Source organism: Cladophialophora carrionii (genome assembly GCF_000365165.1).
Source record: "Cladophialophora carrionii CBS 160.54 unplaced genomic scaffold supercont1.5, whole genome shotgun sequence".
NCBI lineage: Eukaryota > Fungi > Ascomycota > Eurotiomycetes > Chaetothyriales > Herpotrichiellaceae > Cladophialophora > Cladophialophora carrionii.
The window spans coordinates 610,449-624,400 of record NW_008481830.1 but is presented as its reverse complement, the minus strand read 5'-3'; the positions used below and the strand labels follow the sequence as shown (position 1 = coordinate 624,400).

At 54.5% G+C, this 13,952-nt stretch overlaps 4 protein-coding genes across 4 annotated transcripts; 1 reads left to right on the top strand and 3 right to left on the bottom strand.

Moving 5' to 3' along the window:
• Positions 1 to 235: 235 nt before the first annotated feature.
• Positions 236 to 3,916, bottom strand: G647_06049 (uncharacterized protein; the record flags this gene model as incomplete). The annotated part of the gene is made up of 5 exons (XM_008730374.1): positions 236 to 504; positions 567 to 3,387; positions 3,441 to 3,606; positions 3,711 to 3,785; positions 3,846 to 3,916. The coding sequence occupies 5 exons, from the start codon at positions 3,914 to 3,916 to the stop codon at positions 236 to 238; spliced, it is 3,402 nt and encodes a 1,133-aa protein (XP_008728596.1).
• Positions 3,917 to 4,437: 521 nt separating this feature from the next.
• G647_06048 (uncharacterized protein) lies at positions 4,438 to 5,551 on the top strand (the record flags this gene model as incomplete). The annotated part of the gene is made up of 3 exons (XM_008730373.1): positions 4,438 to 5,010; positions 5,067 to 5,384; positions 5,450 to 5,551. The coding sequence occupies 3 exons, from the start codon at positions 4,438 to 4,440 to the stop codon at positions 5,549 to 5,551; spliced, it is 993 nt and encodes a 330-aa protein (XP_008728595.1).
• A 1,042-nt stretch (positions 5,552 to 6,593) lies between these two features.
• On the bottom strand, positions 6,594 to 7,679 carry G647_06047 (uncharacterized protein; the record flags this gene model as incomplete). The annotated part of the gene is made up of 1 exon (XM_008730372.1): positions 6,594 to 7,679. One exon carries the CDS (start codon positions 7,677 to 7,679, stop codon positions 6,594 to 6,596), a length of 1,086 nt encoding a protein of 361 aa, XP_008728594.1.
• Positions 7,680 to 8,945: 1,266 nt separating this feature from the next.
• On the bottom strand, positions 8,946 to 13,738 carry G647_06046 (uncharacterized protein; the record flags this gene model as incomplete). The annotated part of the gene is made up of 9 exons (XM_008730371.1): positions 8,946 to 9,296; positions 9,366 to 10,514; positions 10,564 to 10,590; positions 10,707 to 10,949; positions 11,007 to 11,157; positions 11,994 to 12,138; positions 12,193 to 12,805; positions 12,913 to 13,230; positions 13,286 to 13,738. The coding sequence occupies 9 exons, from the start codon at positions 13,736 to 13,738 to the stop codon at positions 8,946 to 8,948; spliced, it is 3,450 nt and encodes a 1,149-aa protein (XP_008728593.1).
• Between the last annotated feature and the right edge of the window lie 214 nt (positions 13,739 to 13,952).

Below are 13,952 nucleotides of genomic sequence, written 5' to 3'. Positions count from 1 at the left end.
AGGACGGAGCCTGGCTCGCCCTCCTTACCATGTCAGACGTGCAACACAACGATCACACTCTAATAATCAAAAGCACGGGGGACAGGAAAGAAGGCGGAAGCAACCAGGAAGAGGACAGTGAGACCGGATCTTGGTGGGTCCAACGGGATATTACATTGGCAGCGCAGCGGGTACAGAGTCTACCCCTCTATGCGTGAGCATACGCACAAGCACTCTATCAACTGTCGATCCTTCTTCACAGGACCGAGTATCTCCCGCTTGGCCTTTCGACCGTCTCGGACGCACTCATCGTGCCTTCCTTCAACAGGCGCATCAGCTCTCTCATCGCATCATGGACAACAACCTCCGTATCACCTTCAACAAGGATGTACAACTTCGGATTTTCGTTCGGACCAGGCTCCTTGCCCGCAGGATAGAAGGAGCCCTTCGTCGTGATTGATGTACCTGTGGACTCGAGGATTTTGGCCACGTTCGTCCGATTGGTAACGGCCCAACGTGCTTTTTCTGCAAGGAAAGCGTTAGCAATGTCCCGCACACAGGGATCGCACAGTAAGGGGACAACTTACGAGGAAAGTCGTTGATCTCCAGAGTAGCATGAAATGCGCCGGCGTCAGGACCCTTGTTGTCGATAGGCACGCCAGACCGCATGACTCCCGCCTTGGACAGCTTCTGGTTGATCGCGTTGACCGCTGCGGCGACCTTGTCCAGCCGGTTCTGGGGATCCGTGCTCGCTTTGGCACCGGCAGCGGGCTCCGGTCGCTCGGTCTTGTGGACGACGATTTTACCGTCAAGATCGATGCCTTTAGGTACACCAGGTGTGCTGGGACGTGCATCATGAGCTTTGACGCCTGAGGCGGCTTTGGCGAAGATGTCGTCGCCAACCTTGATGTCCTTGGCCTCCTCCTTCTCCTCTTGCTCCTCACCTTCATCGCCTGTCTTGAAGGTTTTGCGTTCACGGGCTTTGGCAGCATCACGTTCCTGATCAAGTCGCTCGAGACCCTTGCCACCAAAACCGGATGCACCGGCTTTCTCCTTGCCAGCTTTGACCTTCTCCATGAAGCCATCGACGAGTTTCTGCACAGCCTCAGGCACAGGCTGCCCACTTTGCCTAAGAGCCTTAGCAATGTCGACCGCATATCTGTCTTGTTCCTCGGTGAGGAAAGTGACCGCAGTTCCTGTATTACCAGCTCTGCCAGTCCGTCCAGCACGGTGCACATAGTCTTCCAGGTGGTTCGGTGCATCATAATTGACCACAAGTTTGAGCTGCTTTACGTCGAGACCACGAGCAGCGACTGAGGTGGCGATGAGGATCGGCACAACGCCGGCCTTGAAATCGTCAATTGTGGAATCTCTGTCGATCTGGTCTTTTCCTCCATGGATGGACATACAAGGATATCCTTTTTTCATGAGGTCTCGAAGAAGACCATCGGCGGACTCTTGCCGATCGACAAAGACAAGAACTCGATCATCCTCGTTCTTGTCATCTTCATAGAGCTTGCCGAGAAGTTCAAGCAGCCGAACAAACTTGGTGTTTTCCTCACGAACCTCGACAATCTGAGTGATTTCTGGCGCAACAACACTGCGGCCACCAACCACGATTTCCACGGGTTTAGTCAATGTCTTTCTTGCCAGCGCTTCCATTTGGCGAGGGAAGGTTGCCGAGAACAGGACAGTCTGGCGGTCTGGACGGATGTTGGAGAGGATTTTCATCACTTGAGGCTCAAATCCCATGTCAAACATGCGGTCAGCTTCATCCAGGACCACATATGTGACACGCTTCAGGTTTGTCACCCGGCCACTGTTGGCCGCAAGCAGGTCAATCATTCGGCCGGGAGTACAGACGACGACCTCTGCTCCACGCTTTAAATCAGCAATCTGATCTTTGATCGGCGCACCACCGTACGCACACACAGCTCTCAGACCGAGGGCCTTGATGAACGGTTTGCACTCTTTGTGGATTTGCGTAGCAAGCTCACGGGTTGGGCTCAGAATCAATCCGATCGGTCCGTCGAGGGCTTCCAGCGGACGCTGATCCTTGATGTGTCGGAACATGGGTAGGAGGAAGGCAATGGTCTTGCCAGAGCCAGTCTTTGCGACGCCAATGACATCGCGACCAGACATGATCGCGGGAATTGCTTGAGCTTGAATGCTGGTCGGAGCTTCGTAGCCAAGTTTCTGGATGACATCAAGTACCTGGACACCGAGGCCGCACTGTGCCCATTTTTGGACGGGTTTCGGGACGTCGACACCTCGGACCTTGATATTGTCCAGCTCCATTCGTAAGGTCGCCACATCTTCCTCTGTCCAGTCTGCCATCTCCACAGGCTCGGAGTAGAAGTTGCGTCTGAATGGTTGATACTGGACCTTTTCGTGATTGACCATGGGTATATCCTTTTTCTTCTTCTTTGCATTGGCACTAGCAAGAGAAAGAATATTGTCTGGGTTCTCGTCATCAACCGCAGTCATGTCCACTTCATCGTCTCCGAACAATGCCTCGGGCTCCTGCTGTCGCAGTTTGGACTTTGATTTCTGGTTGAAGGATTTCTTGGCTTCGACCGGTTGTAGACCTTGCATGAAAGCCTCCAAAGGATCCACCTCTTCCTCTTCCGCGTCGCCATTGACTGCGACCGCTGTAGGTGCATCGGACATGGCGGTATCTTCACCCCTTTCTGCCTTGCTCCGTTGCTCTGCCGCGGCGCGTGCTGCAGCCATTGCCTCAACATCTTCGTCCCCGTCTTCGCCTTGCATGTCGACGTCATTGTCCCCCTCATCGTCGACTTCGTCCATCTCGCCATTATCGGCAGCGCCACCTTCTTCCAGCGCCAGATTTGGGAGCCTTTCGAGTTTCTTCTTGGTGTCTTCGTCATCTGCAAAGTCGAGGCCCTTCTTGGGTGCGTCGCTGTCCACAACCGCCTTGCTGCCGAGCCCGAACTTGCCGAGGTTGCCTTTGGCTTTGAGCGCCTTCGTAGTAGGCACGCCGTTTGTGGGTGATTTGGGAGAAGACTGCGAGGCCTTGAGAGCTCCATTAGTCAAGGCAGGTGCAGCAATATCGCCTCCAAGCACTTTATTGGTTGTCGTGGCATGTTGAGCCTTCTTCACGATAGCCTTGGGGTCAAACTTGCCGGCGTAAGGTGCGGGAGCCGGCGGCGTGGATTCGGGAGCTGCAGCAGCAGAGACAGGGGATTGTGGAGAGGTGGCTATTGGCAAGATGCCTGCTTTTCTGTCAATCTCTTGCAATATACTTCTTGCGCCACCGGCAGCCTCAAGTTCCCTCTGCTTCTTGGCTTGTTCTTCGGCTTGTTTTTTCTTCCACGCTTCTAGCTTGGCTAGACGGGCCGCTTTCTGTTCTTCCGCCGTCTGCGCGGTAGGAGTGGATGGTTTGGATACCTGCCACACGTTGATAAGTTCTGCAAGATCACATTGGCGTGGCGGAAACTCACCTCCCTGGACCCGTTACCGGAATCTCTCCTTGACGTGCCATCGCGATCATCGTCCCGTTTGCGTTTTCTGGACTCGGTGGATTCATTTCTTAGCCGTCCGTCTCTGGGACGAGAATCGTCCCGTCTTGAACGACCGTCCCGATCTCGACTTCGGCGGCGATGGTCCCTGTCTCGCGAGCGTCGACGGTCCCTCGATCTGTCTCTATCCCTATCTCTTCGAGAAGAGGCATAATAGTCATCATCCTTACGACTGGGAGGCCGACGGTCTACGGATCGATCTCGGCGGCGGTAGGAATCGCGATCTCGATCGCGGTCTCTTTCTCTGTCGCGATCACGGTGCCGTCGCTGTTCGGGCAATCGGTAAGCCTGTGTGGTTAAGAAGGTAGCTGAAGAAGGATAACATACCTCGGGACTCCGCGACCTGGAGTGTCTCCTCCGTTGAGTACGGTCGCGATCTCGGTCTCGATCTCTGTCATCTTCTCGCCGGCTTTTCTCAAATCGATCCCTGGTTCTTGAGGAATAGGAACTGCCTGCAGGTGATGGTGAGCGAGTGTCCCCGTGCCTAGCCATTCTGTGGCTGCAGATAAGTGAGCTTTACTGCTTGTACCGCAAGTAGGATCCGGCGAGCGCGATAGGTGACTCGATCGGTTGAGCGAGGTTTAAGGTGAGGCGAAAATGTCCTGTACAATGCCGCTGGTATGAGTAGATGACAAAGTCTGAGAAGGACAAGGCTGCTGTGCAAAACTGGAAGTCAGTCAATGGCTCAGTGTCCCGCACTTCTTGGCATTTTACGTAAGCCAGCCACGATAGCCACTTCAGCCACAGCGAGCTCCAATAGGGCAGGCACGCGTCTCGAACGGGGAAGTGACACCCCAGCCACCCACAAGTTGGACATGAATCAAGGACTCGTAGCATTGATATCATTCACCCTCTCAGTGCACGCCTCCTTGCATTGGGAGGTCCTTCCTTCGACTCTCCACTCATCTTCGAGGGCGCCATGACGGTCGCTATGCCCTTTTCGCGGTCGCTGGCCAAACAGCTGCTGGCCAGGTCTGCGCGATTGCTCACACGACCTGTTTCATCCAACCCGCTCCTACGCGTCGACGGCAATTATGCCACTGGCAACGATCAATCAAGCCATGCATATAAGCTCTCGAACCTCCGAGCATCGTTGAAGCTAGCCAGAACGTACGCGACAGCTTCAGCCAAACCCGCAGGCCGACCGAAACAGCATACCGGTCGCACTCCCACAAAGCGCACGCCCAAATCGACCAAGGGAGCTAATGCAGGAGAGAAGCCGGCTGCAAAGAAATCCAAGAAGAAAGCAGCCCAAAAGACCAAGCCTAAGGCAGCAAAGAAGAAGCCCAGCAAATCAGCTCTACTCAAGAAAGCTCGCACAGACCACGCAGACCTGAAAGCAGCTGCGCTGTTGGAAGAGCCGAAGCAACTCCCTTCAAATCCCTACCAGATCATCCTGGTGCAGGAAACTAAGGGTAGCAAAGGCAATGTGACAAACAGTGCCGCAGCAGCATCGAACAAGTACAAGAATTTAGCACTGGAAGAGCGAGAGGTAAGGCCTCGCCTGCAACTCTCCATCGTTCCAAGGGCTGACAGTCTGCTATCTAGCGGTACAACCATGAAGCGAACCAGAACAAATCCAAGAACGAGGAGGCCTACAAGCGATGGGTACAGTCCCACTCTGCACTGGAAATTAGAAATGCAAACAATGCCCGGCGCCTGTTGAACAGGAAAGCAAAGGCTGCAGGAAAGAAGAAGCACATCAAGCCCATCCATGATGACCGCACTGTCCACCAGCCCCGGAACGCCTACTCATTCTTCTTCAAAGAGAGGAATGACTCGGGTGACTTGAATGGCATGTCCGTTGCCGAGCGCGGCAAACTGGCCGGTCAAGAGTGGAAGAGCCTCTCCGCCGCGGAGAAGAAGGTACGTTTGTCCCATGCTGTGTCGCGTTTGGCTGAAGATGAAGCCAAAACTAACTGATTGAACAGCCGTACGAGGATCAGGCTGCTGCGGACAAGACCCGCTACCTTGAAGAATACAAAACCGTCTACGGCGATGATCCTCCATCAGTTAAAAGGCAGACAAAGTAAAACTGGCCGAATCACACCGCCAACATCCGGGTCACACCACGCGGCCTAAACGAAAGAACCTGGCGACTACGGCTGAAGGAAAGCCAATGCCCACGCCCCGCCCATCACACACCCTTTGCGCTTCTCTCCGCGGAAATGTATGACTGTTGATGTACTATACTCGGCAACTGTTGGTCTGAGCAGGGTAAACTCGGATCTCTTTGGTATGAGGACTTTCTAGGCCGTGGTAAAATCCGGAGGTGTTCATGTACGGCGACGGCGCACAGGGTACAGATCTCAACTACTTTGGAGTTTTGCATGACTCCTGTGTATGGCGCCAAGTGGCGGATGACATGTGACGGATCACGATGTTGGGCTCGAGATCCCATGTCAATCGCATCAAATGCCCTAGCCGTCCCGAGAGCGTCGCAACCTGTTCCATTTCCTGTGTATAAGACTCAAGATACCATCAAACAGTGGATGAAAAAGCACGGCTCTTGTTGTGACACTAAATTGTACACTACACCTTCACATAGGATCCAAGCCCCGTAGATCTATTCCGCGCAAGTCTAGTATAGTACATGTGCCTTGATCGCACTCACTCGTAACAGCTGCTAAAATCGGTAGGATGACCTGGTTTCCCACGGCTTTCTTCGTCTCTGAGACGCTTCACTGCCGCCGCCGCTGCTGCTGCTCCACGAGCCTTGAATGATTCCCTCTCGCTTTCAGTAGGAGATACGGAGTACTTCGTCGGCAGTCTCGATCGCCACGTTGTGCCTGATCTCTCGGTTGTCCGTTCCCATGAGAGCACGATTCGGTGGTGTTAACTCGCCTCGACTCGACATACCGTGCCAGGCATCTTGCTTCTCACTTCTCGCGCTCGGGGATAGATACTTTCTTTGGATTGTCCCGAGATACATGCCTTTCGGGGCTGCCATGTTCACCAAGACACCCAACCCAAACGAACCGAACCATGTAGGCAGCGCCGCTCTTAAACCATTTCAGGCCTGACGGACTCACTTCTTCCCTCCCCTCCCACTCACTTAGCGCCTCAAATTCGACGCTACTCTTTGGGACCTGCCTCCTCGTCCTCCAACATCTTCCGGCGGCCCTCCATCGTCCACCACACAGCCCGCGACCCGCTCTCCAGCACTTGCACCACCCCGGCCCCAAAGCCCTGGAGCATGCCGACCAGCTGGGCTCTCAATCCGTCAATTCCCCCGTCAATACCGCCTACCCACCTGGCCCCCTCCATATCGAATACCTGCCCGTCGATCCTTGCGCCCAGGAGCATCAACTTCTTCACGCCATCCTGCACGGCGGGCTCATGATACAGGGGGTTCGCGCGACGGGTCGGCGCCGCGAACACACCGCCCGGCTGGGGCGCCAGGATCGAGAACGCCGTCTTGACGTACAGGGGCGACACGGCCGGGAAGGTCAAGATCGCAACGCTCCCCGTGAGGAGCGGCGTGAGGACGTGTTCGTTCCGATGGGCCTGTGAGGCGTGGTATGCCGCGACGGACAGAGCGTGCGTCAGGCTTGGATCTTCCTTCTCGCTCGGCACGCTGACGGGCGAGACTACGCCTGCACCTGCACCTGCACCAGCACCGGCCTCTTGATGTGTTTGTCCCTGTGCGCCCGGCAACCCCGGCTTGAAGTACTCGGCTATACGTAGGGCCGGTTCAAACATATTCGTCTTGATGACTTGGAGTTTGACGTACTCGCCTATCAGGTCTTCCGGGGGTTTTCCCTGAGCGGCGAGCTGGGCGTCGAGTTTGCGCAGCGCGGACGCGAGTTCGCGGCGGATGGACACCCACTCCGTGGCTTTGAGATTGCTGTGCTGGAAGAAGATGATCAGGGGGGTGGTCTGCAAGAGGGAGACGTAGGAGCGGAGGAGCTGCGACTTGCGGTACGCGGGATTGCGGTGCGAAGGGGGTTGAGACGGCGGGTAGCGTGACAGTGGTGGGAATCCGGATTGTATCTGCGCGTCTGTGGGGGCCGGTGTCGTTGCTATTGTTGTTGCTGCTGCTGCTGCTGTGGCGTAGGACCGACTACATCGTCCGCAGGTGTAGGGAAGGGTTGAACTCGTGCGGTCGAGCTGGAGCTCCGCGAGCTGTGCTAGCGAACGCAGTCGGAGTCGGGGAGGCATGTCGATCGTGTGGGTGTGTATGTGAGCGTACTCGTACTTGTGGTGGGAGATCAGAACAGAGTCAGACAGAGATCCGACCTGGTGCTTCTTGCGGCAAGGTTATGAAGATAACGGGCTAGTAATTACTTGTAGCTGCACTGCGTTGAGCCTGCGTTCGCGTCCATGTGCATGTTATCTTCAATGCTCGAGAAAATCGGGAAATGGCTCCAGGTTCAGTTCCGCACGGAAGTCAAAGAGCCCTAGACTGGATGCGGTTAGAGCAATTAAGTTGAAGGCCATTGCGTATACTCGTATCAGCCACTCACTCACTGCTCACCCACGACTCCCTCACTCTTCACTCGGTCTTCAGCCTTCGGTCAACGTTACAATCACAGCTTTGACCCTCTCATCACATACAGTATCATCCGCGACTCCTTTTCTTTACGGACCATGGTATATAGCAATATGCGTGACTATGAGTCTACTCCTTCCCATACCAACCTGGAATGATTGCAAGGAAATCCAAATGCCCCCGTGCTTACAACGTTCGTGACCTTGGACTTCTCCCACAGAGTATATTCCACTTTTGACACTCAGTCTAGCTCGAGTTGTCATTCTAAATAGTTCAGAACTAGGTGGGCTTTAAACGACGCAGGTGCCTCTCATGCGCCATGCGTGACCATGCCCACAGTAGAGTGAGCGAGGCGCTGGAGAATTCCTACACTCCATTCGCCCGTACCTCTATTGCGTATTTCTTCGGACATGTATCTGCTCAGTTATCTTCCTCTCAGGCGAATTGAACAGCATTGTCAAGAGCGGAGGAGGACGAACATCGAAAGCAGAGGTAAAAGGAGAAGATTCAGACGGGAGTCGCTCCGTGAGTGCAATGACGACGACGTGCAGCCAGCCATGAAGATATCACACATATGCACGGGCACTTGTCTGGACACTGGACACTACATCTACCTAGGTAGGCATACAGTCTCTGTTTCAATCTGGTTTTTGGCTCAGCCAGATATTTGACTGGCCCAGGCGTTTGTAATGCCACCCACTGTTAGTTGTTTTACTTTTCATTGCAGCATTGACTTAAGGCCAGCTTTCCCTCAGCTGAGAAGTCGTTGGCACGACCTTGCGAGATCAAGGCTGTGTATGGTCTATGTTCTATGGTCTCTCGTCTCTGATGTAGAGGGTCTGAACCTCGAAAACTCGACGACTCGACATTTGGCTTGAGGAAACATCCCACAACTGCCGCCGAATCCTGCATGTAGGCAGCAGTTCTGAGAAGTCTCAAGCAGCGCCCCTTCGTCCCCTGATATCCCCTGTGACTGCCCTAAAGAGCACGCCAAAGAATGCTCTCGTCTCCCAGATCGGCAGGAGGACACTGATCAGACTGCTGGCAAATACCCAGATGAAACTGATCACCACCCAGGCGGTGAAGAACTCCTTGCTGAAGATGTAATGACTCAGGAACATGGGGATGGGGATGAGGAAGTCCATGATGAAAGGTAATACGAAGGAGGCGATGCAGGCTAACTTAAAGGCAGAGCGAAGACTCGAGGGGTTGTCTTCGTACCTGGCGTCGATGGAGAGCTGGCGTTCTTCATCTAGGGCGATGGGGTCGGCCGCGGACACGCGCTTCTCGTTCGGCGAAGAGGAAAGGACGGGCGAGACTGGCGCTGGGGAAGGCGCCTCACTTGTCGATTTGACAGCATCTTTGTCCCCTGTGCCCATCTGAGTGACGTTGGAGGCGCTTGACGAGTCGACCTGCGGTGACGGGGTTGTGCCTTCGACGTGCAAAGCGTGCTCGATGTTGATGGCCCGCGTTCCGCTCCAGTCGTAGTTGTCTGGCTTGATCAAAGACACAACCACTGTGACAATCAGGCCCGTCATGATGGCGGCGAGGTTGCCCGCTAGTGTGGCGAAGTTGGATCCCGTCGTCTCGAGAGTGAGCTCCCCATAGTGGACCTTTGCTTCGACGAGCCAAGCGGTAAGACCGGCGACGAGGCCACTCAATGACCCTGCGATGGCCCCTGCTCGACTTTGCTTTTTCCAAGTGATTGCGAAGGCGGTCGGCATGACGGCGCCGCCGATGAGGAGCCCCATGACCAGGAATAACCAGCCTAGGTCGATGCCGATGACGTTCCAGATGATGGCGAAGATGGCCATGGTCAGTCCGAAGACCGCGACGTTGACGTGGGCCATGAAGATCAAGTTCTGCGGCGTGGCGTTGGGCTTGATGTACGTCTTGTACACGTCGAATGTGAGGATCGAGGACACGGCAATCAATTCTGCAGAGGCGCACGACGTGACCGCCATGAACAGGGTGATGAGTAAAGCAACCGCGCCACCCTTGCCCAGCAGAGTGCTGGCAGCAAAGGCCGAAGCTAGACCAGCGGAGATCTGACTGGAAGAAGGGACGTCAGGGTAGGTAGGGTAGGCGGGATTGTCTACCAGTGCGGCCGAAGCGAGACCTAGAGTCGTGGCAAATCCGAAGGGGATGGCAAACCAGGCAAGGCCGCCGAGGATGTACGCCCGGACGGCCGTGGTAGGCCGCGACGCGATGGCTCGTTGCCAGTATGCTTGGTCCAGGAAGACGGTACCGCTGCCCGAGCACAGCTGAATGACGCCGAAAATGAGCGCGTTGTTAGATTTCAGTGTCAGGTAGGACCCGTCCTGATTGCCGTCGATGGGTCTCTGGCTAGCCGCCTTCTTCAGAAGCTCGAACATGCGCGCGGGTGAGCCGATGATGTCGTCGCTAACATAAACTTCAAACATAAAGTAGAGAATAATGACCATCAGAATTAATGTATGCGAATAGTCGCAGAGAAATGTCGCGCGCAAGCCGCCCATCAGGACCTTTAAGGCGTTAACAACAAGTCTTGGTGGAGGGACATAGATGACTTACATATGCGACGACACCAAGGGGAATGAGCTGCAGAGCTATCAGTTTCTGTACCAGTGAAGTCAGGCGTAGGAGGGGCAAGACCGAGAGACAGAGGCAGAGACTTGTTGGCGCAACATAGGCCTTCGTGGATAGGAAGAACTCACAAAGATCGCAGCGTAGACATTCATGCCAGTTAAACTGGTCACAACAGCGGACCCGCCCAGCAGCAGCTGAGAGCCGACTAGGATATTGGTGACGAGGGCAAAGAAGATGAAGATGATATGTGCCACCCGGCCATAGCGGACATTGATGATTTCGAGGTAAGTGTGGCATCGAGGAGCGTTCATCTTGGTTTTGCAGGCGAGAATAGAGAACATCAAGATCTGGACGGTAGCCCCTGCGGCGTACTTTTGAGTGAGCGTCAGCATCGGCCATCTTCCTGGATGGGTTTCCCTAGATCATACCCAGAAAGGGCCGGCAACTCCATAAGTATACGCCACAGTACTGCTTTGAAGCAGCGTCGCTGCCCACGTCCAGGCTGAGACGATCCCAGCTGCGATAAGGCCAGGTTTGACATTTCTGCTCGCGGTGTTGAACTCTTCACTGGTCTTCGTGCTAAAATTGGTGTATTTGTTCAAGAATCCAAGTCAGTGTCCAGGCATGGGGCTTAGAAGGACTAGGCGCAAGTACCTGAAGCATAGAGATGCCGATCATTGCAACTGTGAAAAAGAAGCCGATCCCCACGACGACTCCATAGCCAACCCCCTGCGGGAGCACGGCTGAGACAGAATCCGACATGACGAGGGCAATTGACGCGGACGAGGAGGACGGAAGGCGTAAGGTGAGCGAGAGGAAGATAGACCATCAAGCTATCTTCGGGCATCTTCACATACTTATCCTTTAAGGATTGACTCACCTTCGGTCATAAGCCCGACGTTAAACACTGCGATTTGCAACATGCTCTGATTCCCACCGACTGTGATGCCGGTCGCTCGCCTGCGAGGACAAACGACCATGAATACCAGCCCCGGTTCTGATAACATGGTTGACGTCGATAGATACCATGGACCCTTGTCGAGGATGCGATAAAGTCGTTGGGGACCTTATCTCGTCCGGGAATAGTTTCTTGCAACGCTCATCATCTTGTCGTAAGCAAGCCATGACAAGAATTGATTGACACGGCCAGGTTGCAGAGTCGTGGAAGTCCGCCGGCCACATGCATCGAAGCGACGAAACTTCTTACTGCGACGGATTTCGATTTGGTGGAGCAGGCATGGTGGTGAAACGTGTACGCGCTGATCTGCGAGGCTGTGGAGGCGTTATCACCCGTCGATACGCAATGCATAAGGCTAGGTCAAATGAGGAAGCTCAATGACCGAAGAGGACGGACAAGGATGAAGGTTTTTCCTATACGGTACACTGTAAGCTCGCGTCGGAGAATAACTGCTCACCATCCGTCGACCCTGCGTGTCCGAAGCCGCAGGCCGGCTTCCGGTTTGGAGACAATGCCAAAGTTCATCTTGATATCCTCCTGCATCATCTTAGCCGGGTCGAGGACCGACCACTCGAAGCGACCTATCAACCCAGATACCAGCGCTGCGAATTCTCATCGCGCGTATCTTTCGCCGATGCATCTTCTGGGACCTGCACCAAAGGGTAGATAGCGATAGGTTGCCTCCTCGCCTTTAAACCCAGCATGGGGATCGAAATTCATCTTACCGTCTCCGTCATATTGTAAGAAGCACTCAGGCTTGAATTCTCCAGCATCCGGGCCCCAGACGCTCTTCATGCGGTGTGTGCCCCAGATGGACGTCATCACCACCGTTCCCACAGGGATGGGCTCACCCAACACGACCGTGCCTGACTTCACGACATGTCTTCGCAAGACAGGAGCTTGGGGAAAGAGCCGGAGCGTCTCGTTACATACTGCGGCGAGATATGGAAGCGATTCGATAAGTGGTGCATCGACAGTCTCATCTTGCATATCGGGTGACGGTAAATGCTTGTGGACCTCACTTCGCAAGGTGGACTGGACATGTGGATGGTGCGCAAGAAGATAAAGCGCCCAAGTGGTTGCAACCGAAGTAGTATCTTGACCGGCCGCCAGGATTGTTGCAGATTGAGCCATAAGCTCCTTATCCGTCAAAGGTTCCTTGAACCTCAGCAGGGTTGAGACCACGTCTGTCTCCGTGGCCGTCTGAGACTCGAATCGGGATTTATCGTCATCAGCATCAGGGTCTAGTATCTGCTTGCCAGCCAGGGCCTTTCTCCTTGATCGAATCAGTGGCCCAGTGGCATTGTTCAGGGCTTTGACGATCCGGTCAAGCTCGTAGCGTCTCGCTAGTGGCAGTCGCGCATATAGCCAAATACGGCAAGAGGAAGCCCAAAAGCCGATAGGTTGTTGCCTTCGGACTCGTGGAATTCGACAGTGGCAACAGCCTCGGCGAGGTCGCTATCTGGTTTGGCGATGGCGTTAACTTCAACACCAAAACCTGTCCCAGCGACCACATCAAGCGTGGCACGCATCATCCAGCCCTCCACGTCGACTACAGCTGTTGATCCTTCGCCAACCCGGTCGATCTCTTTCTCCAGTGCGGCAACAAACTCAGTGGTGTAGAACCAGAACCGTGGAAAGAGATCCTTGATGTATTTGTACTTGAATGCGGGCAGTAGTGATTTCCGTTGGCGCTAAATAGTACGAGTAAGTGGACGTCTCCCAGTGCATGGTAGGGCGTTGACGTACCTTGTGCTCGTCCTGAGCAGTAACTAGTAAGCCTTGGCCGGTGACTTGTCCTATGAGCTTCGTGACAAGAGGCAATTTGTCGTAGTTGTAGGCTCGCAAAAGCATCATCTCCTTTGTTCCTTGAGACTTGGTGATCAGCAGTCTTTCGCCGTGAAACACGCCGAAGTATCGAATGAGGCCATTGTTGGCAGTCTCGTTCATGAATCGCTCGAGGTCGTCTGTTGCAGGCTCAAGCAGGAATGTGCTCCACCACGGGCCTTGCGATGCCAAAGGCAGTTTGCGGAGAGGACTGGGTTGTGGTGCCACATAGACTGCCCAGAGAAGCAGTAGAACCGACTGTAGAAGAGCAGTGAGGAGCACAAATGACACAGGACTTTGCTTGAGGACGAGTCCCAAGCCAAATCTCACGAGAGAGCCAGTTCCTAAGAGCGTAGGCAATAAGGGCGATACCATTGCCTGGCAACTGATTCTGGCCATGGACTGCTTGCGGGAGTGAGATGAAGGCAGCTTCGGACGTTCCCTCGTCCCAGTCGCCTTATATCAGTCCCTGACAGCATCGGAAACGGCCCTCAACAGGTGTGTAGTCGGCTAGACCCTTTCGCCTCCGAGTGAAGCACCTGTCGCGTGACGGTACCGAGATTCACAGTGCAACAGATTAATCAACTTG